This window comes from Macrobrachium nipponense, chromosome 46 (genome assembly GCF_015104395.2).
Source record: "Macrobrachium nipponense isolate FS-2020 chromosome 46, ASM1510439v2, whole genome shotgun sequence".
Lineage (NCBI taxonomy): Eukaryota > Metazoa > Arthropoda > Malacostraca > Decapoda > Palaemonidae > Macrobrachium > Macrobrachium nipponense.
In genome coordinates this window covers 28112991-28139510 of record NC_061106.1, presented here as the reverse complement: position 1 = coordinate 28139510, position 26520 = coordinate 28112991, and the positions used below count along the sequence as shown (strand labels likewise).

At 41.6% G+C, this 26520-nt stretch overlaps 1 protein-coding gene across 1 annotated transcript in view; it reads left to right on the top strand.

Moving 5' to 3' along the window:
• Window positions 1-26520, top strand: part of LOC135214835 (uncharacterized) — a 234841-nt gene that overhangs the window by 42792 nt on the left and 165529 nt on the right. The window contains exon 4 of the mRNA XM_064249233.1: window positions 25222-25500. Within this exon, the coding sequence (XP_064105303.1) occupies window positions 25222-25500 (279 nt within the window). The remainder of the gene's footprint in view (window positions 1-25221; window positions 25501-26520) is intronic.

Genomic DNA, 26520 nt, shown 5'->3' with positions numbered 1-26520 from the left:
AATCCTATATACAGACCTTTAGTCGCTACAGGACAAAAGGAAAGAGGTCCAAATAGATCTAGGACACCATCTAGAAATCAGAATAAGATGCCAGGTAAATCTTCTCAAGGAGGATTTTCGACAGTCACGTGTTATAACTGTCAGAAGAGAGGACATTATGCCCGTGACTGCCGAGGGATGGCCTTCTGTCCTTTCCATAAGAGAACAGGACATAGTGCTCGAGAATGCAGAAATAAATTTGTTTCAACTGCTAGAAGTAGATCTCAGTCGAGAGGCAGATGTAGAAACAATAGTCAATCTCCCCCAGCTAGAGGAAATAGAAATTCCGTCCCAAATAGATATGCTAATCAAACAGCAAGTATAGGGTATCAACCAGCTCAGTCAATGTCGGACGAGGCAATGGGAAATTTTCTGCTTACTGGTACAATGAATCTTCCTCTATAACAGAGAGAACGTCCGGAATGTCAAGGCTAAGCCCAGCTACACAGGTTAGCAAAGTTGATGTAGGGAATGAATATAATTATAGACCATTATTTCCAGCACATGTCGGTCTAGAGAAACCTATTGTTACATTCTTTGATACAGGTAGTCCTAAGAATATAATGTCAGAAAAGGTGTATCGGTTGTAATTTTCTCACTTAAGTTTGAATCCAGCAGTAGATTGTAGAATCACAGGACTGTCCAGAGGTTAATGATATCCACGCATAATTGGGGACAGTTAGATTTTCCATTTAGGCTAGGAAGAATTCCTCTAAGAGAAAATGTTCTGGTAGCCAGAGATATACAATTAACTTTTGCTCATTTGCTGATAGGTTATCCAACTATGGCTAGACAAGGGATAAGCATTGATGCCCCTAGAGAACAACTAGTGATTAACAACGGTCGTGAGATTTCTAGAATACCAATGTGCAAGCCAATTAAAAGAACCCAGACTCAAGAGAATCCCACGATGAAAGGTATTTTTAAAGAAGGATAAGACGGAGGGAAGATATCCAGAATGCATCACGAGTTCACAACAGATCATTAACCTCTTAGAATCAAATCAATGCACTTATTTAAAGTTAGAAAGGGAATTAAGGCTTAAACCAGGAGAAAGCACGTGGGTAGAATGTACAGTAAATCCAATTTTTGAAGGAAAGGAAATTCTCACGCTTACTGAAAAGTCGCAAGTAAATGGAATACATTATTCTTCTAGTTTACATGAAGTCAGACAGGGCAAAATAGCATTACAGATTACGAATAACAGAGGAGGAAAGGTTAAGTTAACACCAGGTACAGAGATAGGCCTAGCAGAAGTATACGCCATACCTATCCGAGTTGTAGAAAGGGAAACGGTAGCCGCAATCGGTAAAGGAAATGAAAATTATGCTCAGGACATAAAACTGAGAAGAGCTAAGATAGGATTTCATTTAAAGGACATTAAGGAAAACCATGTTAGAGAGGAATTCATAGACTTATTGTGCGAATATCAGGATATAGTCGCTCTTGACGGCGACACCTTGGGAAATACACGCGAAATAACGCACAAGATAGACATTCCATCAAACACCAAGCCAATCTACATACCAGCCTACAGAGTAGCACATTCCCAGAAGGAGATCATTGAAAGAGAAGTACAAAGAATGAATAGGCAAGGAATAATAGAACCATCTAAATCCCCATGGTCTTTTCCACTTTTGCTAGTTCCTAAAAGGGACAAAACTTATAGAATAGTTGTGGATTTCAGAAAATTGAACCAAATTACTGAAAATGATCCTTATCCAATGCCGTCAATGCGAGATCTTATCGCCACTATAGGGTCCAAGAGATACTTCACCACAATAGATTTATTGCAGGGATTCTTGCAAATCCCTCTAGACGAAGAAAGTAAACCTTTGACTGCTTTTTCCACTAGTAACGGCAGATACCAGTATGTAAGAATGCCCTTTGGTCTAAAGTCAAGCCCGGTAACTTTTGTAAGATTAATGGATAAAATTTTGGGCGATTTACTAGGCAAGGACGTACACTGTTACATAGATGATTTGGTAATAGCAACAGACACTATAGAGGAACACATAGACTTAGTCAGAGAAGTCCTAAAGAGATTAAGAAAAGCCAACCTGAAGCTTAAACTGAAGAAGTGTAATTTCCTTAAAAGGAAAATAGACTACCTTGTCACGGACACATAAGCGAAAAGGGGCGTAAGAAGTAAACGACTTAAAGATTAAGTCAATCAAGGAATATCCTACACCTCAGTGCAAGAAGGACATAAAGTCATTCTTAGGTTTAGCAGGTTTTTACCGCAAGTTCATAGGGAACTTTGCAGTCATATCAGCTCCACTAACTGAACTTTTAAAGGAACACGTATCATTTTACATGGACAGACGAGCAGCAAGAAGCATTCGAGAATTGAAGAAAGATTAACACACCCGCCAGTACTTAGCTTCCCAGACTTTGGCAAAGAATTCTTTTTAGCCACGGACGCAAGCCACATTGGTATAGGAGCATGTTTAATGCAAAGACAAGATAACAAGTATAATGCGATAGCTTATTACAGTAGGAAATTAAAGCCCTCAGAAGTGAACTACTCAGTAACAGACCTCGAGTCCTCTAGCTATAATAGACGCTTTTAAAGCATTTCAGATATATCATTTTTGGTTACAAGATAACCGTGTTCACGGATCATTCAGCTGCAGTAGAAATGCTAAAGAACCCTAATTTTTCTGGACGAAGAGCCCGTTGGTTCATGGACAGCCCAAGATTATGATATAGAGGTGAAATATGTCCCTGGGAAGACGAATAAGGTAGCAGATGCATTATCAAGATATGTATCACAAGATGATAGTATAAATATGATAAGTCAAGAAGAAGAAAAGAATGAAACAATGTGCAATGACGTAAATGTATTCACCATGCACTATACAGAGGAGCTTTCCCGGCAAAATTTCATAAAAGAACAAGAAAGAGATGAAGATATAAGGGAACTGTTCAAATACGTTAGAAACGAAAGAAAACACAGCCAACAAGAATTAACCGAACTAGGTAGGAAGGTTGGATGTCCCACAGATGCACTAACGGACATAGATGGCGTATTAATTTGGATGTGTCACGAATATGATCCATTTGGTCAATTTCTAGGTGTACTGCACAAAAGGTTAGTACCTAAGAGTCTAAGAAACAAGGTCATTGAGCTAATGCACGACGATGACATGAGAGCTCACCCAGGAAGGGATGAGACAATTAGATTAATCCAAAGAACTTTCCATTGGAAGGGAATTCACAAGGATGTTAGTAATTATGTGAAGAGCTGCAATATATGCAACAGCTACAAGGGAAGAACAGACAAGGAAGTACCACTAGGGAAATATCCTATCCCACAGACTCCTTTCGAAAGAGTATCTATTGATCTTATCACAAATCTTCATACCACGAGTAAAGGGAATAAGAATATACTAGTATGTATCGACGCGCTCACGAGATATACAGAGTTGGTACCACTAACTAGTAAAAGTGCCAAGGATTGTGCAACCGCTCTCATTGATAAGATATTTTGCAGATATTCTGCCCCACAGATCATTATTTCTGATAATGGGACCGAGTTCAACAACTCATTAGTTCAAGAAATGTGTAACGCCTTTAAGGTAGAAAAGGTAGCGATACAGCCGTATCACCCAGCTAGTAATGGCTTAGTAGAAAGGAATAACAGAAAGGTTTTAGACGTATTACGTCACACAGTAGGACAGGATCCTGACTGGGACGTCAATTTACCTTTAGTCCAATTATCATTAAATGCAAGACATCATACGAGTACTCGAGCAACTCCCATAAAAGCTTTGATGGGATATGAACCCAGATTACCTTATGCATGGCTGAATCAGCCAATACAGCCTAATTACTCTGAAGATATCATGAAGATAAGAATCGGAAACTTTAAAGTAATACACAAGCAATTGCACAAGAATCTAGAAGAAGCCCAGCAGAATATGATAGAGAAGCATCAAGAAGGATTAAGGCCTGTAGACTACAAGAAAGGAGATGAAGTCTATATTAAGAAGGAAGTAAGAAGTGGTATTATTATAAGTTAGCCACAAAAATTCACAGGACCATACAAGGTCGTAGACGTACAAGAAACTAAGATAAAGGTTAAGAAAATGAATAACCAAATGCCTTCCACATATGCTGAATCATTAGAAGAAGAAGAATTTTGGATAAACAAGGACAAGGTCAAGAGAACCAAAGAAGTTGAAGAATCCGAAATGACAGAGACGTCAGAAGACATTCCAGAAGAAGGAACTAGATATAACCTAAGAAATAGAAGAGTCACTTTTCAGTGAAACAGAAGAACAAACCCATTAATTCATCCCATTATTCCCATGTATTTATTTGATTTCTTTATTGCTAAGTTTACCGCCATCGGTCGACTTAGGAATAATCTCTTATTGTTGCAATTCTTACTTTAATTAGTTGGTTTGTAGCAATTTTTTTTGGAGTTATGTGCACTAACTTCAAATTAATTTTGACTTGAAGGGAAATATTTGGGTATGTAAGAAACGGTTCAAAGCGCAGTATAAGAATTTCAAGACGTATATTAAGTTTAATCGTTCCATAAGAACATTCTTAGAAGTAAAAGAATAAATAAGACGGGTTAAGTTAGACATTAAGTGATTTTAAGATACGAGAATTCGTTTCAGAAATGATTAAGATATTGAAGGGGCGATTAATACACTTACTTTGTTCAAATCCATTAGGTGTTGATTGATGAAAACTTACTAATAAGATATTAATCGATGAAGACTCACTAACAAGATGTTAATTGATGAAGACTCATTAACAAGATAGTAGTTGTTGAAACTTTACTAACAAAAGATATTGATTGGTGAAAACTTACTAATTGTTGTCACAGTAGAAGAAACCTACAAGTATTAACCACTAATCGGTTCCTTTAACCGAGTTGCCAATTTTGTTTTAGTATCAAGCAGTAAGGTTATAGTTTAATGTACTAGGTTACTCAGAAAATTACAGTAAGAATGTCCAATGAAATTTTGCATAAACACAATACACACTCTCAGTAGGAAGTCAAGGACACACTTGTTATTGCATACAAATACACAAGGATATTTTCTCCCAGGACTTAGTCTCCAAACAACAGGTCGCAGCAAACAAGAAGCCATCAAGTGTCGTCAACGAAGAACGAATTTATTTTCCATAAAAGAAAGACGATATCCACCTAGATAGAATAGGACAGAGGACTGAACCAATCATGTACTGTAAACTTGGATAGTTACCATTATTTTTTGCTTCTACCATGCATTTATATAACTTATGTGACATAAGGGCTAATTTATGTTTAACTTTCAGTTTTTCTTGGTTTTGGTGATTTATTTTTGTTTGCATTCAGTTTCATGTTTCTTAATGTGATTTACTCATATTTGAATTCAGTTTGATGATTCTTTTAATATTACTTAATCAAGTACTTGTTCATATTCATATTCAGTTTTTATGTTTCTCTGAATGTTACTTACCCAAGAATTTACTCATGTTTACATTCAATTTTGATTGTTGCCCTTAACGTTACTTAATCAAGGATTTGCTCATGTTTACATTCATTTTTGATGTTTTTGAGTTAAAGTTTCAATATGATTTCCAAGAAGCATAAGTTAGGAGTCCTCTTGTAGGTATAATATTTGCTTCAGCTTAGATAACGCTGTCGGAGTCAGCGAGGTAGCGGGCCGAGACTGTAATAGTGTGGCACAGTGTCGTTATTCCAAAGGACAATAACTTAATAATACTTAAGAAAAAGGCACGAAACGGATAATAAGAGAAGAGAAAGGAAAAGGAATACGATAATGATTTTTCTTAGCGAAGGGATTTTGTTACTCCAAACATTAGGCTTTTAGCCATTAGACATCTGGTTTTCATCTCCCCCAAAAAGCCTCTGTCCGTACCAGCGATTAGTGACCAGCGATATCGCCCAGGCATCTTCGAGAAATTGGAAACTACTCTCATTAGCGCCTATGACTAATCGGCGTTCCCTTCGTGAACAGGTCAGAGAGAGCCACCTGGCATACGTTAAAAAGGAATTCTATGACCCGTTGTTCAAAGGAGGGGAGTGCCGAACTCTTAAGCGCTCCACCCTCTCGAGATAGACCTAAGGACTTCGACGAATCAAAAGCCATGAGTGTTGGTCATAAGACAGCCCAAAAGGGGTATCAACGAATGACCTATGAGGTTACCAAGGCATACGCCCCTAAGAAGCCAGGACATGAAGAAGGAGGCGTATACAAATTCAAAGCCTACGAATTACTGTAGAAGACCTGACAGGAAGGCGGTCTCGTATGAAGTTAGCAGCCACTAAGACACAAAAAGTCTTTCAGAAAATGCCACACCCAGTCAGAATCCAAAAATCCAAAGGCGGGGCTAAGGAGATTTCAACTGAACAAAAAGGCGAGACAGAGAGAGAGCAGGCAGAAAAAAAGGCGAGCAGAGAAAAAAGGGGGAACAGAGAAGCCAAGAGAGAGAACAACCGGGGAGCCTGAGGGGAGAACTGCAGTGGCATGGCCGTGAAACAGAGAAAGACAGAAGAATCCCCAGAAGAAGAACAGGTGCAAAAGTGTGGTGTGCGAAGCAATCAAAGACAGTGAAAGTGACAATCAATACTCAGTAAAATTCCCTCGTGCCTATAGACTCGTAATTGCAACAAGTGCCAATTAAGTTTTATCAGTCCAAAAGCCCAGTAACTCAGAAGGTGGAAAAACTTTATAAGTACCCCAGCGAAGAATAAAACTATGTTAGGAAAATATCAATCTTCATTTCTCATCCAAAACGATAACCCTTTTTGCTAATTCCCCAAAGTACAGCCTCCACGGCACACGTTACCTTAGAGCTGTGTACGAGAAAGTAAGTACCGTCACATATATATATACATATATATATATATAATATATATATATATATATATATTTATATATATATATTATTATATATATTATATTATTATATATATATATATATATATATTATATTATATATATATATATACATATATTATATACATATATATATATATATATATAATATATATATATATATATATCTATAGATATTTATGTAATTGTATGTGTGGTTAAATAGACCTTAAGATAAGTAACTAAACTTGCAAATATGTATTATATATCAACTAAATTAAATAAATTACATTTTCTGACTATTTGTATCACTTAAATAAATGTAAAAATTCATACTAGAATCGTGCTAAGGAATGTATTGCGATAAAATTAAGCATTTTGTGTATATATATATATATATATATAATATATATATATATATATATATATATATATATATATATATATATATAATTTAGCATGTACCGTAAGTATAATAAATTAAAATATATATATCAAATCTTTATTGTTAAGTTCATGATCATCATATACCACGAATAGGGGCGGAAAACAAGTGATCAATTACCTCCCCAATCTCATATGTGCATACATAGCTTCTATTGCTAGTGGCTGCTAAACTAGTATGATACTCAGGCCGTATTTTTAAACTGGCATCTTAAACGAAGTAGCTCTTCGCAGCTACAATAGTATTATTGTGCCTTAAACCGGGTCTTCGTGGCGGAAGACGAAGGTGCTCGGAAGGTGAAAGTTATTGGAAACGAGGAATTCTTGACCCCAAGGTATATAGAATGCCTTATTCTGTATACCTTGCTTGACCCCTCTTCACGAACCTCTTCATGTGCTTGGCTATGTGCCAAAAATTTTATAATCTAATCTAACTAACCTCTTCATATATTTTTTTTTAAATTAAATGAGAACCGCATAACTAATGTAATTATTAGAACATATAACACATGCCAAATATTTTAGTAGTCTATTTTTTCAGTATTTCAATGTAAATGGTCTGATTTGCATTCTTGTAAAAGACTTTCTTTTTACATGGAAGACCTCGCGTTCCCAAGTTCCTGGTTGTCAGGTGCTTATGAACTTCAGAGCTGTAACAGCATTGTCTTTCACATCCTCTTGGATTATGTTATAATCAGCACATCGCATTTTAGTTAGGCAAAACAACCAGTGCAAAATAAAGGAATATGGAAAGAACCTCAGATTAACAAAACTTTTTGAAACTATTTTTAACTAATCAGCTTCCAGAAATGACGTGACATAATCAGTAGGTGGGCTTAGCTGTAAAGGCAGCTGGACTCCGTTGTAATAATTGTATTAATGCACAAAACAATTGTGTAAGTGATAATAAAGTTCATAAATATATAAGCATAAAGTGGTATAGAAGTAGAATAGCCACCTTCCTATCCGAATGAAATATGTGTTTACCACTTCCGGCGTACCAACTGTCCGTGCCAGGTCATCCCTCCTTCATGAAAGCGCTTAATTCCCCTATGGGTGTTTTTAAAAAATACTGCTCCACGAAGGAATTGCACAAGCAGGCTTTTCATCGAACCGGGAAGGTGGTAGTTTAAAAATTCGGCCCTCGGTGTTTTCAACGAAGGATTTTCAGTGACAGAATCCTCGCTTTCAATTAATTTGCTCAGGTAGAGTTTCGAAAATATATGTTAGTAGGTAGCTCACAGTTCGTAGAAAATGAAACTTCTAATAATACCTGCATCTCTGCAAAACTCGTAAAGGTCAAGTGGCAACCGTAATTATGCGGACTAGAGCATTCTATCTTCTCAGAGCGCCAAGCCATTATCATTCACTTGAATTCATTGTTTTATCCCCTTCAATACTTTATAGTGACCATATACAGCAGATAGCCTGTAGAAGAAGAAAACATGAGTGGCCGCAAACCGCGTGATTATATATTGGAAATGTTTTTCCTAAGGATGACAATGAAGTAGTGGATTCATGATTCACCTAATTACATATTAAAGTTTTTTTTTTTTCTGAAGACTACTCATCTTCAGACGAAGCTGTTGATGAACAAGAAAACAGTGAAAATGAACGAGACAGTGTTGTATTGACACGCAGCCTCAAAATGTCAATAATGATGAGGAATAGTGCATAATTATATCATCGGATAGTGACAAACACATCGATTCAGATATTACATATCAGTGACAGACTCGGATGAAACATTGTTCACAATTATAAAATTAAATAATTTAGTTGACCGAGTGAGGTAAGAAATTTTTTTCTTTGATTTCGTATAGAAGCCAAAAGTAAACAAGCATCGCTTTGAAAAACATAACTAAGCGCTTGCGAACAGTTTTTGCGGATACAGCGGCAACACTGTGAATCCCGGAATCCCGACCGGGCGTAAAGCGCCCCAGTTCATCCATCGGTAGCTCTGTACGATGTGCCTGTCGACGTTTCTTTTCTGTTGTTTATGTTAACATTTTATTCCGCCTCGGATCATCAGTTTCACGCCGCTAGATAGTCAGCACGTTGATGGATGTAGCATATCTGTATTGCTATATATGTAGATCTAGGGTACTATTCCGCGGCGGCCTAGACTATGGCAGTTGCGGCTTTTCTATGCAGTTTTACCTCCTGAACAAGAATTTTAAGTAACATTTATTCGGACGACTGTAATTAACCCCCCAGGGGCCAGTACTAAACAGGGCGAAATACATTGGACGCCCCAGTCCCTAGTGGATGTCGTATCCGCGGTTACGTTTCTTGCAGTCCGTGCGGAACTATTCTGTAGAATTACCTATTGCTAGTATCGAAGTGATCCTTTCTTTTGTAAAATTAATCCAACTACTTTCATTTCCTCGTTCTTGGGAGAGTTGTGCAACATAACATCGCCCATCTTGGTAGATTTTACATAAGTCAAACAGCACACGTATTAGCTATTGTACTTCGCTTTTCATTTCATTTCCTCGTTCTTGGGAAAGTTGTGCAACATGAATCTTTCGGGCGCCTCAGTGGCGAGTTCGATTCTCGGGCATCCCATTGAGGTATTAGGGATTTGTATTTCTGGTGATAGAAGTTCACTCTCGAAGTGGTTCTGAAGTCACGTAAAGCTGTTGGTCCCGTTGCTGAATAACCATACTGGTTCCATGCAACGTAAAAACACCATACAAACATGAATCTTTCTTTGTAGAATTTTGCATTACAGTCAGTCATAGCACACGTATTATATATTCGGGCATATAAGAAACAAAGAGGTAGATGCTCAGGTCAGGTAGATTTTTTTATCAGAAGTGGGATGACCTCTCACCATTAGGGCTGGATTCATGCTACCGCAAAGCGAAATGTATTAAATGATAAATCTGTATACTTACTTTTGCGAATGGATTTTGAATGCTTCAAGGTATATGTATTATTCCTTTTGCTGTTTCTTTTGTCGCTGATGAAAGGAATACCCGAAGTATCCAGAATATACACCTTTTAGAAAGTACGGAATTATTCGACCACATTTCAACACTTGCACTTGTACCTATAGAGGTAATAGTAATCATAATTATTATTATTACTTAGTAGGTGAGACCTTCATATGGAACAAGCCCACCGGGGCCCATTGACCTGAAATTCAAGCTTCCAAAGAAATGGTTTTCATAAGGAAGAAGTAAGAGAACGGAAAAGGAAAAAAAAAAAAAAAAAAAAGAGATCTTACTTATATATACAATGTTTTTGTACATGCAACTTCCCCGGCAGATATATACTTAGCTTATGTCTCCGACGTCCGACAGAAATTCGAATTTCGCGGCACACGCTGCAGGTAGGTCAGGTGATCTACCCCCCTGCCGCTGGGTGGCAGGAATAGGAACCGTTCCCGTTCTAGAACCAGATTTTCTCTGTCGCGGTAGTGTCAACATATGTTGTTGCTACCTCCTGACTTGATTTTCGTTTTTCATCGCCATCGATCTTCTGGGCTGTCTTTTGCAGGGAAGTACTGGCTCTTTGGTTCGGCATACGCTTTTATTAACTTTTTAATGAATTTGGCTTCGAAAATTTCGAAGAATATATGACGTGTAACTACCGAAATTTTCGGTAGACACTCACATAGTTTGCAAGAAAGGGAAATATTAATATTTATTCATTAATACGTGTAATAAGTGTTAGAATTGATTGAGGAAATATACTGACTTCCTACTTTAGGGAGTCAGTAAAGCATGTAACTAGATACGTTTCTTTTAAAAGTTTTTTAGAAACTCGTACTAACGAGCAATTAGAGTATTAACAGTACTAGTAGTGTTGCATCATCATCACCTTCTTACTTCGCAGAAACTTCAAATTCATAATTGCAATTTGAAGACAAGGATTGTGGCTCAAAATGCGAGCTATTGAAAGGTAAGAAGTGATTACTATACTCCGTTTTTTTTCATCTGTCCATCCGCCAATGGTGTTTGTGTATGGTAACACTGCGTCCCGGTAAATAGTTACGCTGTGTGTAAGTGTTAGGTTAAATAAAAGGATATCTGGGTGTACATTTGCAACTGAAAAGTGTTTTAATAATTTACTGAATGCATTTTACACCGTTAATATTCGAAATAGGATATTATTATAATCGTTGAATGTAAGCCGAATGTAACTATCTAAAGCCCGGGACGCAGTGTTACCATACAAAAACACCACAGGCGGATGGACAGATGAAAAAAAACAGAGTATAGTGTTCCCCATTGCAGTGGAGGGTGCGTCTGATCGGCTCTGTCTCGCTCCCAGGCCTAGACCTCTTTCAAGCTCCCAAGCCCAGGGGAGGAGGAAGAATGTCGAAAGCCGTAAGGGGTTTCAGAGAATCCCCACCGGTCAGGCGTCCCCTCGGCAGGTTCTGTAGAGCGTCCCAGACTGCCAAGGATAGCCAATTGAAAAGACATCCTTAAAAAGTGCGTCTCTTCATCTTACATCCGAAAAGACGAAGAATGTATATGTTTTTGATGATCTAGCGCGTTCTCTGAAAAACTAAGAGAACACTGAGCAAGACCAGCCAGGAACTTAGGAAGCCGCGTTCCAGCAAGCTAGCGTGAGCCACGTTCCAACAGCCAGCAGCGAGCCGCGTTCCAGAAAACAGACTAGCGCGAGCCGCGTTCCTACAACCAAACGCGAGCCGCGTTCTAGCAACTGAGCGCGAGCCGCGTTCTAGAAAATTTTTCTTGGCGCAAGGCGCCTTCAAAGAGACGAAGCGCCAGCCTGGCGCAAATTGCAACAGAAAAACAGACGGCTAGAGCAAGGAGCCTTATAGTACAGTGGCAATCAGAACGATCCTTCCATTGAACGTTTCCGGGCAAGAGGCTCTTTCTAAAAGGGGTCTAGTAGGCGCTCGGGAACTATCAGGGCGGCACGGGACCTTCCACACAAGCGAACGTTCCAGGAGAGCGAGCGGAACATTCCAGGCGCGCGGAAAACTTATCCGGGCGCTAGGCGCAAGGAGCCAGGCGCCAGAATATTCCAAATCTTCTTAAGAGAGAGAGGTCAGTCGCGAGGCTCCTCTTTGAGTTTTAACTTGAGCAACTTTCCCCTGGCAAAGGTGCAAGATGTCGCACAGGCGGCCGTCGCGTTTGTCAGAAGGAATCTGATACTAAGAGAAGCCATTTTTTCATTATTCAGAAGACTCCTGGGTTTAGCAGTTCCTCTCAATGCGGACACTCTCCTTCATTCATGCTCTTCCCTCGTTATGAAGAGGCAAGCGCTTTGGGAGTTTTTCTTATAAGAATCTCATCGACGTTTGGGTATGATGGCGGATAGGAAATATCTACTTCCTTCCGTAAACCCTACAGACGAACAGGAATTCTGTCTCTTCCGCGATTTATGAGGAAATCACGAAGATTTAAAGAGTTCCTGGATTAACTTCCTTCCTTAAGGAGATATATATACTCTTTCTATCATTCTATTAACGAAAAGAACGAAGACAGTAAAAATTTTTCCTTTATCTGCCTCGGCAGGGAAAGAAGGTAGTAGAGTATCTGCTGTATGAGAATACGATACGGCAAATCACACACACCGTGGTTACTTCTTTGTAAGAGCAACTCAATTAATTCATTCTCCTCAGTATCCTCCAGGAATTTCCTAGGAAGGACTACGCTTAAAGGGATTGTTAAGACAACACCTACTTAGCTTCTAGATTTATCGAAGTCTTGTTTCGCTTAAATATGCATTAATAAGAACTTCCTGAAGTTCGATAATAATTTTATAAGATTCCTTTATTTAATGGAGTAGCTGGCAACTCTGGAAGAGTAAGGCCAGACGGCTAACGGAGACTGCTATCGCGCCTTAAGCTGGCCTCACACTAGGCATTTTTTTCTCGAGCAGCGAGCCGTTGCTGCCGAGAATGAAAAACCGGGAGCTTTTAGCTCGAGATTCTTGCTTCCGAACAGGACGGAAAGCAGCCAGCACGAGCCGCGAGCCACAGCATAGTGTAAACAAACAAGATGGCTGCTGCTGATAGGACATACTCTCCTGAGCCACTCTTGAACCCACAAACGTTTTTTGTTACTCTTGCATTCACGTAAGTTTCCGAGAAATAAACCACTGCAGCGCATCTTGCAACAGTCCGACAATTTCTGGGCGCCATGATGATATCAGATGATCAGTTTTGTTTACTTTTTCCTACGGCTCCTCGAAACCACGAGTTCCTAGTGTGACGATACAACACTTTTGCTCGCGAGCATCGGCTGGATGCTGGCCGAAACCACGAGCAAGAAATGACTAGTGTGATACCAGCTTTAGAGTTAGAGACCAACGCAGTAACATGTAGGTGTCGGTCATGAGTGGTTGGTTACATGTCTCTCTCCTGCGGGATGGAATAACTAACCGTGTCTCTCCCCTACAATCGCGGTTTTAGCCTCGGATTGAGGGGATAGTTAAGCAAACATAAATAAAATATTGTCTGCCTTTTGCTAAGAAGCTTTCAATAAGAAAGATATTACAACATTTCAATGCTGTTTACCGTAGGTAACATTATTAAAGGATTCTAACGCAGCGGAACTCTATATTATATGATGCTCTCATGCTTACGAAAGCATGGCTTATTAGAGTACATGCTTAGTGAGAAGATGAATGTAGTAGAAGAGAATTCACTTTAAGACTACGGTATGGTCAAGTCTTATGCACATACCGAGGTTAACTACAGAATTCCTAGTATCCTTACAAAGGTTTCCTAGATTAATGCTGTTTACCACAATGTGACAGTATTATAAAGGAGTCTAATACGGCAGAGCACTATATAATATAATTCTCTCATCCTTTCGAGAAACGCACACAACCTTTTTAGAATCGGATATTGCTCAAGAGAAGATGGGTGAGTCGGATGGGAAACATTCTCTTAGTGGCAGAAGTTGTTTCCCTGAATGGACTATACTACGTATATAAAAGTTTTTTCCTACTAAGAACGGAATTAACACGTGAAGGATGTCGGGTACCATAAAGGCACAGATGTTCTGGCACATAACCTTAAAAGAACTAGAAGGAAGCGCCAGCCTGGCGCAAAGCGTCAGAAGCGCCAGCCTGGCGCAAATTGCGTCAGAAGCGCCAGCCTGGCGCAATGCGCCAGAAGCACCATCCAAGATATTTTTCTCGTTAGCAAGTTATTAACCGTAAGAGTCCAGTAGTGGATGGTTTGGTGTTTGCTTCTCACCTCGGTGGTCGCTGGTTCGATTGTCGGCCATTCCATTGAGGAGTGAGAGATGTGGATTTCTGGTGATAGAAGGCACTCTCGACGTGGTTCGGAAAGTCACGTAAAACACCATACAAACAAACAAACAAAACCAGTAGCCTCTCGGAGGCTCGGTAACGGCAAGATTCGTTCCTGATTTCGTTACCCATTTAATCTGAAAGGGGTCGCTTACAAGGAATGATGAAATGATTTATTTTAATCACGTAGGCCAATTCCACGACTCTCTCATATCGCAAAGAGCATCGAGAATCTATTTTTTTTTTTCGCCCCAGTTCGCGTTAACAAAAGAGAACCTATTTGGGAACAGACACGGAACGTAACGATCCTTAAAGGTTCGATGCAGGATTTTGCATGTCCGTGAGAACCTTCTCGATCGAAGATAATAACTGTTAACGTATGTCTAACATTTATTGAAAAGAGTTTTTGAGACCTGAACGGGAAAGTCTTCTTCATAGATCTCTTCGCAAGGTAGAAGACGAACAGGCTTCCTATAGACTGCTTCCTTTTCCTCGACCAAGAGAGGTAGCAATATACGACATCGTTAATTTAAAGAAGGGAATAAACTTTAGTCTTTTTTCCCCTAGGTTTACCTAAATTCTTAACAGATATTAAGATAAATGGGCGTCAAAGGAAGAGAGGATGAATGCCTCATTTTGGCCTTAGAGAGGTTGGATTCACAGAAGTCACGTTCTTCTCACAGCATGTTTCGTAAGGCTTTTCCAAGAGTATCTGGATATTCTATCAGAATCTATTATAAATAGACCTGAAAAACCTCTCCACTCTGAGTCTTTCCGCGTGCAGACTGACCAGAAGTGGACATGAATGAGAGGATTTTTCAAGGTAAATGACAATAGTCATGGCTAAGACATAGAATTGCTGCAGATCGTGCTAGATGGAATGAGGAAACTGTCCTCTTCCGATACCTCTGTGAACCACATAGCGAGGTTATTTCTTCACTTTCAGAGGGAAGAATCACCTAGGTATATATCTGCTATCAAAGAACGCAGTAAAAGGCTATACTCTGTCTCTACAAGGGGAATTAGAGATAACAGAAGATTAAGATCTTGGGATCTTAAACGATACCGCAATACGACAAAGAGTAGGATATCATGTACTCCGAATGGGATCTTTTTGTGGCCACAGATTCCGTGTTCCGACAAAATGGAACTGCTCCTCATCAAACTTCTTTGAGAAAGTTTATGAAGGAATTCTTTGTTTCTCTTAGCCCTAAACGACCAAGAAGACAAGTGAATTTTTTGTGCATTGGAATCTTGCATCAGATTCAATGGAGACTCGGCAATGGGTTCTTGCCAGCATAGTATGTCTGGCAAAAGAACTAAAACCCTCTATTCCTGACGCAACGCTTTCAGATAGAAGTTTCGTTGCCCAGACAGGGTACTTACTTTTTCATCTACAGAAGAGATGGTTTAAACGTTTGCCTACAGAGTCTTCGGGGTGCGATGAGGGCTCGAAATGCTTCCCAGAAGGTATTCAGAAGGATACAATAAGAGCTAGAAATCAGGGTTCCGCCCAATTTCAGCTCGGAGTCTCCTTCAACTTCCAGACTCCTTCCCTTCCTTCGGGCAAGGATAGGGAAGATTCTGCAACGAGGAACCTCATCAACATGTAAGAAGAGATCTCGTTAGAGGAAGTATTCACGAAGGATCCTCCTCGGAGGAAGACTCTTCTCTCTCGTATTGTTAGATATCCTGTCGTCTACTGGATGTAGCTGACTACAATCACCTCCCCTTGCCAGGGGCCAAAAGCTCAAAGGGGAAGAATTTCTTCCACCCTTCTCCAGTCTCCTGATAGACTAGTGGTTTGTTCAGAACTCTCGGACAATGTAGCGCCAGCCCAGGCGCCAAAATGAATACAGGCGAAAAACGCCAGAGGCGGACAGTTCCAAGGAACTCTGTCATGGTCGGATACTGAGAAGGAGCGGGCCTCCAACCTGGCGCAAATGCGCCAGAGGCGAACAAATCGGACTGATATAAGAGTGTCACCGATGTGGGACATCGCCAGTACAGCCTAGAGACTCTTCCAAGCTCGAAGCTCCAGCAAGTGTGGAGGAGCCAAGCCAGGCGCGAGGCGCCAGCCAGGCTCTAGGAGCCAGCCAGGCTCTAGAAGCCAGCCAGGCACCATCCAGGTGCCAGGCTCCTTCAAGGGTAGGCTCCAGTCAGGATTGAGGATCCATCCAGGCGCAAGGCTCCTTCCAGTAAAGAGAAACCTAAAGCTCTGTCATGTAAGAGGGCTAGTCCCCATTGATATGATACAGGTAAGGCTCTGCCATGTAAGTGGGTCAGCCCCCATTGGCACGATCCGAGAAGGCTCTGTCGTGTAAGCGGGCTAGCCCCCATTGACATGATCCAGAAGGGTTTGTCAGTCATAGGTCCCTACCTCGCTGAAACTCTTGAGGCATGCAGACTCATAGACAGTAATCATGAAGTCTTCTGCCAAGCTCCAGGCGCAAGGCGCCAGCCAGACGCAAGGCTCCAGCCAGGCGCGAGGCGCTAGCCAGGAGGAGGAGCCAATCAGGCGCCAGCCAGGCGCAAGGCTCCAGCCAGGCTCTAGGCGCCATTCAGGCGCAAGGCTCCAGCCAGGCGCGAGGCGCTACCCAGGCTCCAGGCTTCACCCAGAAGAGATCTATATCAAAGAATGCCCTGGCCTTCTTTGAGACAATGTGATCTCCTAAGCACTTGACAAGTGCATTGATGATTCCTTCAAACAGCTGAGAATTAAAAGCGCATGAAGTGCGAGCTTTTCTGTATTCTTGTTCTTTCCTTAACAATATGTCATAAGGACATATTAGCTGTCACATACGGGAGATGCAACTCTGTGTTGACTTCCCATATCCGAAGGATGTCAAGATAACCTACGAGAGATCCTTCTCTCTTGGTTGATACGTGTCTGCGGATACATTGCTGGGATAGGGAGCCGATACTGATCCTTAACTAGTGAGTTAAATTTTATTTAACGTCGTGTTTTTTCTTTGGGTTGTTTGAAAGGAGTTTGGGGATAACTCTTTTCAACTTAAGCACTAACCCTCGTGTTAGGATCAGGTGATCGGGATCGGTGTTGTGCTCCTTAATTATGCCACTAGGCATAGGCATATTGTCATGTAAGAGGCTCTGTCGAGTAAATGGATAAGACCCCATCGACAGACCCCTCGCTGAGGCTCTTGAGGCGAAGCAGATTCCTAGGCATTAGCCATGGAATCTTCCGCCTGAACAAGTAGGAACCAAGGTTTTGTACATGGAACTTACCCAGCAGATATATACTTAGCTATAGACTCCGTCGTCCCCGACAGAAATTCGAATTTCGCGGCACACGCTGCAGGTAGTCAGGTGATCTACCGCCCTGCCGCTGGGTGGTCAGGAAATAGAACGATTACCGTTCTAGAACCAGATTTTCTCTGTCGCGGTAGTGTCAACATACGTTGTTGCTACCTCCTGACTTGATTTTCGTTTTTTCATCGCCATCGACCTTCTGGGCTGTCTTTTGCAGGGAAGTACTGGGTCTTTGGTTTGGCATACGCTTTTATTAACTTTTTAATGAATTTGGCTTCGAAATTTCGAAGAATATATTACGTGAAACTACCGAATTTTTCGGTAGACACTCATATATTTTGCAATAAGGGAAATGTTGATTTTTTTTTTTTTTTTTTTTTTTTTTTTTTTTTTTTTCTTTCACTAATACGTGTATAAGTGTTAGAACTTGATGAAGGAAATATAAGATCTAACTTCCTACTTTAGGAAGTCAGAAAGCATATAACTAGATACGCTTCCTTTAGAAGCTTTAAGAGCTCTCGTATCTAACGAGCAGTTAGAGTATTGACAATTCTAGTAGTTGTTGCATCCTCATCACCTCTTTACTCCACAGAATCTACAAATTCATATGTGCAAATTTGAAGATAAATGGATGGAGCTCAAAAGGCGAGCTCTAAAAAAGGTTAAGAAGTGAATATAGTGTTCCCAGTTGCAGTGGAGGGTGCGTCTGATCGGCTCCGTAGCGCTTCCAGGCCTAGACCTCTTCCAAACTCCCAGAACCCAGTGGAGGAGGAAAGTCGACAGCCGCAGGAAGGTTAGGGAGAACCCCCACCGGTCAGGCGTCCCCTCGGTCAGGTTCTGTAGAACGTCCCAGACTGCCAAGGATAGCCATTGATAAGGCATCCTTAAAAAAGTGCGTATCTTCATCTTACATCCGAAAAGACGAAGAATGTATGTTTGGAGTTTCCATGATCTAGTGCGTTCTCTGAAAACTAAGAGAACACTAAGCAAGAGCCAGCCGCTGCCAGGAAGCCGCGTTCCATCAAGCTAGCGTGAGCTACGTTCCAATAGCCAGCTGCGAGGCGCGTTCCAGCTGACAGACTAGCGCGAGCCTCGTTCCTACAACCAAACGCGAGCCGCGTTCTAGAAAATTTTTCTTGGCGCAAGGCGCCTTCAAAGAGACGAAGCGCCAGCCTGGCGCAAATTGCGCCAGAAAAACAGATGGCTAGAGCAAGGAGCCTTATAGTAGAGTGGCAATCAGAACGATCCTTCCATTGAACGTTTCCGGGCAAAGAGGGCTCTTTCTAAAAGGGGTCTAGGTAGGCGCTCGGAACTATCAGGGCGCACGGGACCTTCCACGCAAGCGGAACGTTCCAGGAGCGAGTCTCCTTTCTAGCGCGGCGGAACATTCAGGCGCGCGGAACATTCCAGGCGCTAGGTGCAAGGAGCCAGGCGCCAGTATATTCCTAATCTTCTTATGAGAGAGGTCAGTCGCGAGGCTCCTCTTTGAGTTTTCAACTTGAGCAACTTTCCCCTGGCAAAGGTGCAAGATGTCGCACAGGCGGCCGTCGCTTTTTGCCAGAAGGATTCTGATACTAAGAGAAGCCATTTTTTCATTATTCAGTGGACTCTCTCCTTCATTCATGCTCTTCCCTCGTTATGAAGAGGCAAGAGCTTTGGGAGTTTTCTTATAAGAATCTCATCGACGTTTGGGTATGATGGCGGATAGGAAATATCTACTTCCTTCCGTAAACCCTACAGATGAACAGGAATTCTGTCTCTTCCACGACTATGAAGAAATCACGAAGATTTAAAGAGTTCCTGGATTAACTTCCTTCCTTAAGGAGATATATATACTCTTTCTATCGTTCTATTAACGAAAAGAACGAAGATAGTAAAAAAATAAAAAATTTTTCCTTTCTCTATCTGCCTCGGCAGGGAAAGAAGGTAGTAGAGTATCTGCTGTATGAGAATACGATACGGCAAATCATAAGCACATACCGTAGTTACTTCTTTGCTGAGCAACTCAATTACCAGTATCCTTCCAGGAATTTCCTAGGAAGGACTACGCTTAAAGGGATTGTTAAGACAACACCTACTTAGCTTCTAGATTTATCGAAGTCTTGTTTTCGCTTAGATATGCATTATAAGAACTTCCTGAAGTTCGATAATAATTTTATAAGATTCCTTTATTAAATGGAGTAGCTGGCAACTCGGAAGAGTAAGGCCAGTCGGCTAACGAGACTGCTAGCGCTTAGACTCCAACGCAGTATCATGTATGGTGTCGGTCATGAGTAGTCGGTTACATGTCTCTCTCCTGCGGGATGGAATGACTAACCGTGTCTCTCCCCTACAATCGTGGTTTTAGCCTCGGATTGAGGGGATAGTTAAGCAAACATAAATAAAATATTGTTTGCCTGCCTTTGCTAAGAAGCTTTCAATAAGAAAGATATTACAACATTTCAATGCTGTTTACCGTAGGTGACATTTTTAAAGGATTCTAACGCAGCGGAACTCTATATTGTATAATGCTCTCATGCTTACGAAAGCATGGCTTATTAGAGTACATGCTTAGTGAGAAGATGAATGTAGTAGAGAATTCACTTTAAGACTACGGTATGGTCAAGTCTTATGCACATACCGAGGTTAACTACAGAATTCCTAGTATCCTTACAAAGGTTTTTAGATTAATGCTGTTTACCACAATGTGACAGTATTATAAAGGATTCTAATACGGCAGAGCGCGATATATATAATTCTCTCATCCTTTCGAGAAACGCACAACTTTTTTAGAATCGGATATTGCTCAAGAGAAGTTGGGTGAGTCGGATGGGAAACATTCTCTTAGTGGCAGAAGTTGTTTCCCTGAATGGACTATACTACGTATATAAAAGTTTTTTCCCACTAAGAACGGAATTAACATGTGAAGGATGTTCGGGTACCATAAAGGGCATAGATGTTATGGCACAATACCCTAAAAAGAACTAGAAGGAAGCGCCAGCCTGGCGCAGAAGCACCATCCAAGATATTTTCTCGTTTTAGCGAGTTATTAACTAAGAGTCCAGTAGCCTCTCGTACAGCAGGCTCGGTAACGGCAAGATTCGTTCCTGATTTCGTTACCCATTTAATTTAATCGAAAAGGGGTCGCTTACAAGGAATGATGAAATGATTTATTTTAATCACTTAGGCCAATTCCACGATCTCTCATATCGTAAAGGGCATCGAGAATCTTTTTTCGCCCCTGTTCGCGTTAACAAAAGAGAACCTATTTGGGAACAGACACGGAACGTAACGATCCTTAAGAGGTTCGATGCAAGATTTTGCATGTCCGTGAGAACCTTCTCGATCGAGATAATAACTGTTAACGTATGTCTAACATTTATTGAAAAGAGTTGTGAGAACCTGCGGAAAGTCTTCTTCATAGATCTCTTTGTAAGGTAGAAGACGAATAGGCTTCCTTTAGACTGCTTCTTTTTTTTCCTCGAACCAAGAGAGGTAGCAATATAAGACATCTTTAAATTTAAAGAAGGGGAATAAACTTTAGTCTTTTTTCCCCTAGTTTATAAATTCTTAACATATATTAAGATAAATGGGCGTCAAAGGAAGAGAGGATGTATGCCTCATTTTGGCCTTAGAGAGGTTGGATTCACAGAAGTCACGTTCTTCTCACAGCATGTTTCGTAAGGCTTTTCCAAGAGTATCTGGATATTCTATCAGAATCTAATATAAATAGACCTATAAAACCTCTCCACTCTGAGTCTGTCCGCGTGCAGACTGACCAGAAGTGGACATGAATGAGAGGTTTTTTCAAGGTAAATGACAATAGTCATGGCTAAGACATAGAATTGCTGCGATCGTGCTAGATGGAATGAGGAAACTGTCCTCTTCCGATACCTCTGTGAACCACATAGCGAGGTTTTTTCTTCACTTTCAGAGGGAAGAATCACCTATGTATATATCTGCTATCAAAGAACGCAGTAAAAGGCTATACTCTGTCTCTATAAGGGGAATTAGAGATAACAGAGGATTAAGATCTTCGGGATCTTATACGATACCGCAATACGACAAGAGTAGGATATCATGTACTTCGAATGGGATCTTTTTTGTGGCCACAGATTCCGTGTTCCGACAAAATGGAACTGCTCCTCATCAAACTTCTTTGAGGAAGTTTATGAATGAATTCTTTGTTTCTCTTAGCCCAAACCTAAACGACCAAGAAGACAAGTGAACTGTTTTTTGTGCATTGGAATCTCACATCAGATTCAATGGAGACTCGGCAATGGGTTCTTGCCAGCATAGTATGTCTGGCAAAAGAACTAAATCCCTCTATTCCTGACGCAACGCTTTCAGATAGAGGTTTCGTTGCCCAGGCAGGGTACTTACATTTTCATCTAAAGAGGAAGAGATGGTTTAAACGTTTGCCTACAGAGTCTTCGGGGTGCGATGAGGGCTTCAAAATGCTTCCCAGAAGGTATTCAGAAGGATACAATAAGAGCTAGAAATCAGGGTTCCGCCCAATTTCAGCGCAGTCTCTCCTTCAACTTCCAGACTCTTTCCCTTCCTTCGGGCAAGGATAGGGAAGATTCTGCAACGAGGAACCTCATCAACATGTAAGAAGAGATCTCGTTAGCAAAAGAAGTGTTCACGAAGGATCCTCCTCGGAGGAAGACTCTTCTCTCTCGTATTGTTAGATATCCTGTCGTCTACTGGGTGTAGCTGACTAAAATCACCTCCCCTTGCCAGGGGCCAAAAGCTCAAAGGGGAAGAATTTCTTCCACCCTTCTCCAGTCTCCTGATAAACTATGTGGTTGTTCAGGACTCTCGGACAATGTAGCGCCAGCCAAGCGCCAAATGCCAATACAGGCGAAAAACGCCAGAGGCGGACAGTTCCAAGGAACTCTGTCATGGTCGGATACTGAGAAGGAGCGGGCCTCCAACCTGGCGCGAGGCGAACAAATCGGACAGATATAAGAGTGTCCGATGTGGACATCGCCAGACAGCCTAGAGACTCTTCCAAGCTCGAAGCTCCAGCAAGTGTGGAGGAGCCAAGCCAGGCGCGAGGCGCCAGCCAGGCTCTAGGAGCCAGCCAGGCTCTAGGAGCCAGCCATGCTCTGGAGCCAGCAGGCTCAATAGCCAGCCAGGCTAGAGCCAGCCAGGCTCTAGGAGCCAGCCAGGCTCTAGGAGCCAGCCAGGCTAGGAGCCAGCCAGGCTCTAGGAGCCAGCAGCCAGGCTCTAGGAGCCAGCCAGGCTCTAGAAGCCAGCCAGGCTCTAGAAGCCAGCCAGGCACCATCCAGGTGCTAGGCTCCTTCAAGGCTAGGCTCCAGTCAGGATTGAGGATCCATCCAGGCGCAAGGCTCCTTCCAGTAAAGAGAAACCTAAAGCTCTGTCATGTAAGAGGGCTAGTCCCCATTAGATATGATACAGGTAAAGGCTCTGCCATGTAAGTGGGTCAGCCCCCATTGGCACGATCCGAGAAGGCTCTGTCGTGTAAGCGGGCTAGCCCCCCATTGACATGATCCAGAAGGGTTTTGTCAGTCATAGGTCCCTACCTCGCTGAAACTCTTGAGGCATGCAGACTCATAGACAGTAATCATGAAGTCTTCTGCCAGGCTCCAGGTGCCTTCCAGGCGCAAGGCACCAGCCAGACGCAAGGCTCCAGCCCAGGCGGAGGCGCTAGCCAGGAAGGAGGAAGCCCAATCAGGCCCACCGCAGAGGCGCGAGGCGCCATCCAGGCGCAAGGCGCCATCCAGGCGCGAGGCTCCAGCCAGGCTCTAGGCGCCATTCAGGCGCAAGGCTCCAGCCAGGCGCGAGGCGCTAGGCGCCTGCCAGGCACGAAGCGCTAGCCAGGCTCCAGGCTTCACCCAGAAGAGATCTATATCAAAGAACGCCCTGGCCTTCTTTGAGACATTGTGATCTCCTAAGCACTTGATAAGTGCATTGATGATTCCTTCAAACAGCTGAGAATTAAAAGCGCATGAAGTGGCGAGCTTTTCCGAATTCTTGTTCTTTCCCTAACAATATGTCATAAGGACATATTAGCTGTCACATACGGGAGATGCAACTCTGTGTTGACTTCCCATTATCCGAAGGATGTCAAGATAACCTTTGAGGGATCCTTCTCTCTTGGTTGATACGTGTCTGCGGATACATTGCTGGGATAGGGAGCAGATACTGATCCTTAACTAGTGAGTTAAATTTTATTTAACGTCGTGTTTTTTTCTTTGGTTTTTGAAAGGAGTTTGTAGATAACTTTTCTACTTAAGCACTAACCCTCGTGTTAGGATCAGGTGATCGGGATCGGTGTTGTGCTCCTTAATTATGCCACTAGGCATAGGCATATTGTCATGTAAGAGGCTCTGTCGAGTAAATGGATAAGACCCCATCGACAGACCCACAAGAACTCTTAGCCATAGGTCACATCCTCGCTGAGGCTCTTGAGGCGAAGCAGATTCCTAGGCATTAGCCATGGAGTCTTCCGCCTGATCAGTAGGAACCAAGGTTTTATTTATTTATTACCTACAACGTATGTTGTTTACCTGTCTATTCAGTAAATAGTTGTCTCTTTCCCACCACCAAGGGTGTCAATCAGCTAAGTATATATCTGCTGGGTAAGTTCCATGTACAAAAATCGAATTCCTGAGGTTCCTGCCACCCACCCCGCGGCACGGGGCGGTAGATCACCTGACCTACCTGCAGCGTGTGCCGCGAAATTCGAATTTCTGTCGGGGACGACGGAGTCTATAGCTAAGTATATATCTGCCAGGTAAGTATGTACAAAACTTTATTGTATCTTAACAATATCATTTTTATTTATTTATTACCTACAACGTATGTTGTTTACCTGTCTATTCAGTAAATAGTTGTCTCTTACCCACCACCAAGGGTGTCAATCAGCTAAGTATATATCTGCCGGGGAAGTTGCATGTACAAAAATGATATTGTTAGAATACAATAAAGTTTTGTACATACTTACCCGGCAGATATATACGATGAATGGCCCACCCAGCCTCCCCTCAGGAGACAGGTGGAAGAGAAAATCTGGTTCTAGAACGGGAACGGTTCCTATTCCTGCCACCCAGCGCAGGGGGCGGGGGGTAGATCACCTGACCTACCTGCAGCGTGTGCCGCGAAATTCGAATTTCTGTCGGACGTCGGAGACATAAGCTAAGTATATATCTGCCGGGTAAGTACGTATTAGGGTAGTAATGCATTGCGTTTTCTGTTAAACTTCTGAAGTTCTAACTGCTCTCTCTGTACTCTCGTCAGGTGTAGAGTTTAGTGTATCCTCCATTCTCCTTGATTCTCTACTTTCCTGCAGTTCTTTGTTGTATTATAGTAATATCATTGTTTTTGTCATGAAAGTACTCAGATGTTCCTTAATAACTGGTTCTTATTTCAGGATAAGGAGACGTTGTCAACGATCATGGCGAGATGAGAAGAGGTCACATGATTACCATCGTGATGAAAAGAGGCGATATGATGATAGAGATGATGATAGAAGATATGATGATGACAGAAGAAGAGATGATGATGACAGGCATTACGATAGAAATTCCCGCCGAAGCAGCAGAAGTTCGGAACGTCAAAGATCAAGTATTGATGACCTGGAAAGAATAAGTTCTGAAAGAAAAGAGGCTCAACAGAGTCCAATTGATCCAATATCAGAGACACTCTCAAGGTTAGTACGTATTGGTGTATGAACATGTAAAATTGTTCAATTGTGTGTGATCAGTGCTCCACATAGACACTGAGAATAACACAAACCTCTCCCACTTGACCTGACAAATAGTAAGTAGTTAAGTTTTCCTTGTATATCTGCACACTGTAGTGTATTTGCTCCAGAAATCACTATATCTATTCTCATTAAATCTATGATGTTATTTAATAGTGTGTAATTGTTTTAATGTTGTTGATCTTCAGTTAGCATTCCTTATTCATGCTGTGGTGATTTGTTTATAATTTTCTTACGTTCTTTAAATATTAATTTCTAATTGCTTTCCTACTGTGGTTGAGGTGCCTTACCCTGTACTATTATCATTGAATAGCTGCTCGTCATCTTTATTGTTGCGTTGGTTAGATGCAGGTATTTTTCAGCCCTTTTTGGTGAATGATTGTTAATGTCTTTATTTCATGCTGATCTCAATACCAACTTGCTGATTATCTGTCAGTTTTATAAGCTTAATCATTTTTATTTATTTTTATTTTCTTGGTTAGTGAAGTAGGTATAGAAATGAATACAAAGTACACAGCTAATTTTATTAGATGTTTGTAAAGCAGTCTTTTCATTATGTTTGAAATGCCGAATGGTGGTTGTTGTGACGCCAAGATGAGTGAGGAAAACGGTTGTGGTGGCTAAAGAGGTGAGACAGTGGTGGTGGCAGAAGGTTGTGACCGCTCTACTTTGTGGTTTGTTGTGCAGTTTTGAGTCCTTCTTTTGTTTGTTGTGGTCGTGAGCTGGATTGGACAAGAAGTGCAATGGGGACAGGTATGTAAGTTGTGTAATTGTATTTTGAAAAGGCTGGGAGTTTATTAAACTGCCTGTGTCTTAGTCCAGAATGTCTGCATTTTTTCATTATACAGGAAAGCGTAAGAAAGAGGTGTCCAGGAACACCCATCCTTGCTGGCTTGATTAGGTACCCAATGAGCTTTTGAGTTCTTGAAGGAGGACATCATTGATCTTCCTCATGCAAGAGCCCCA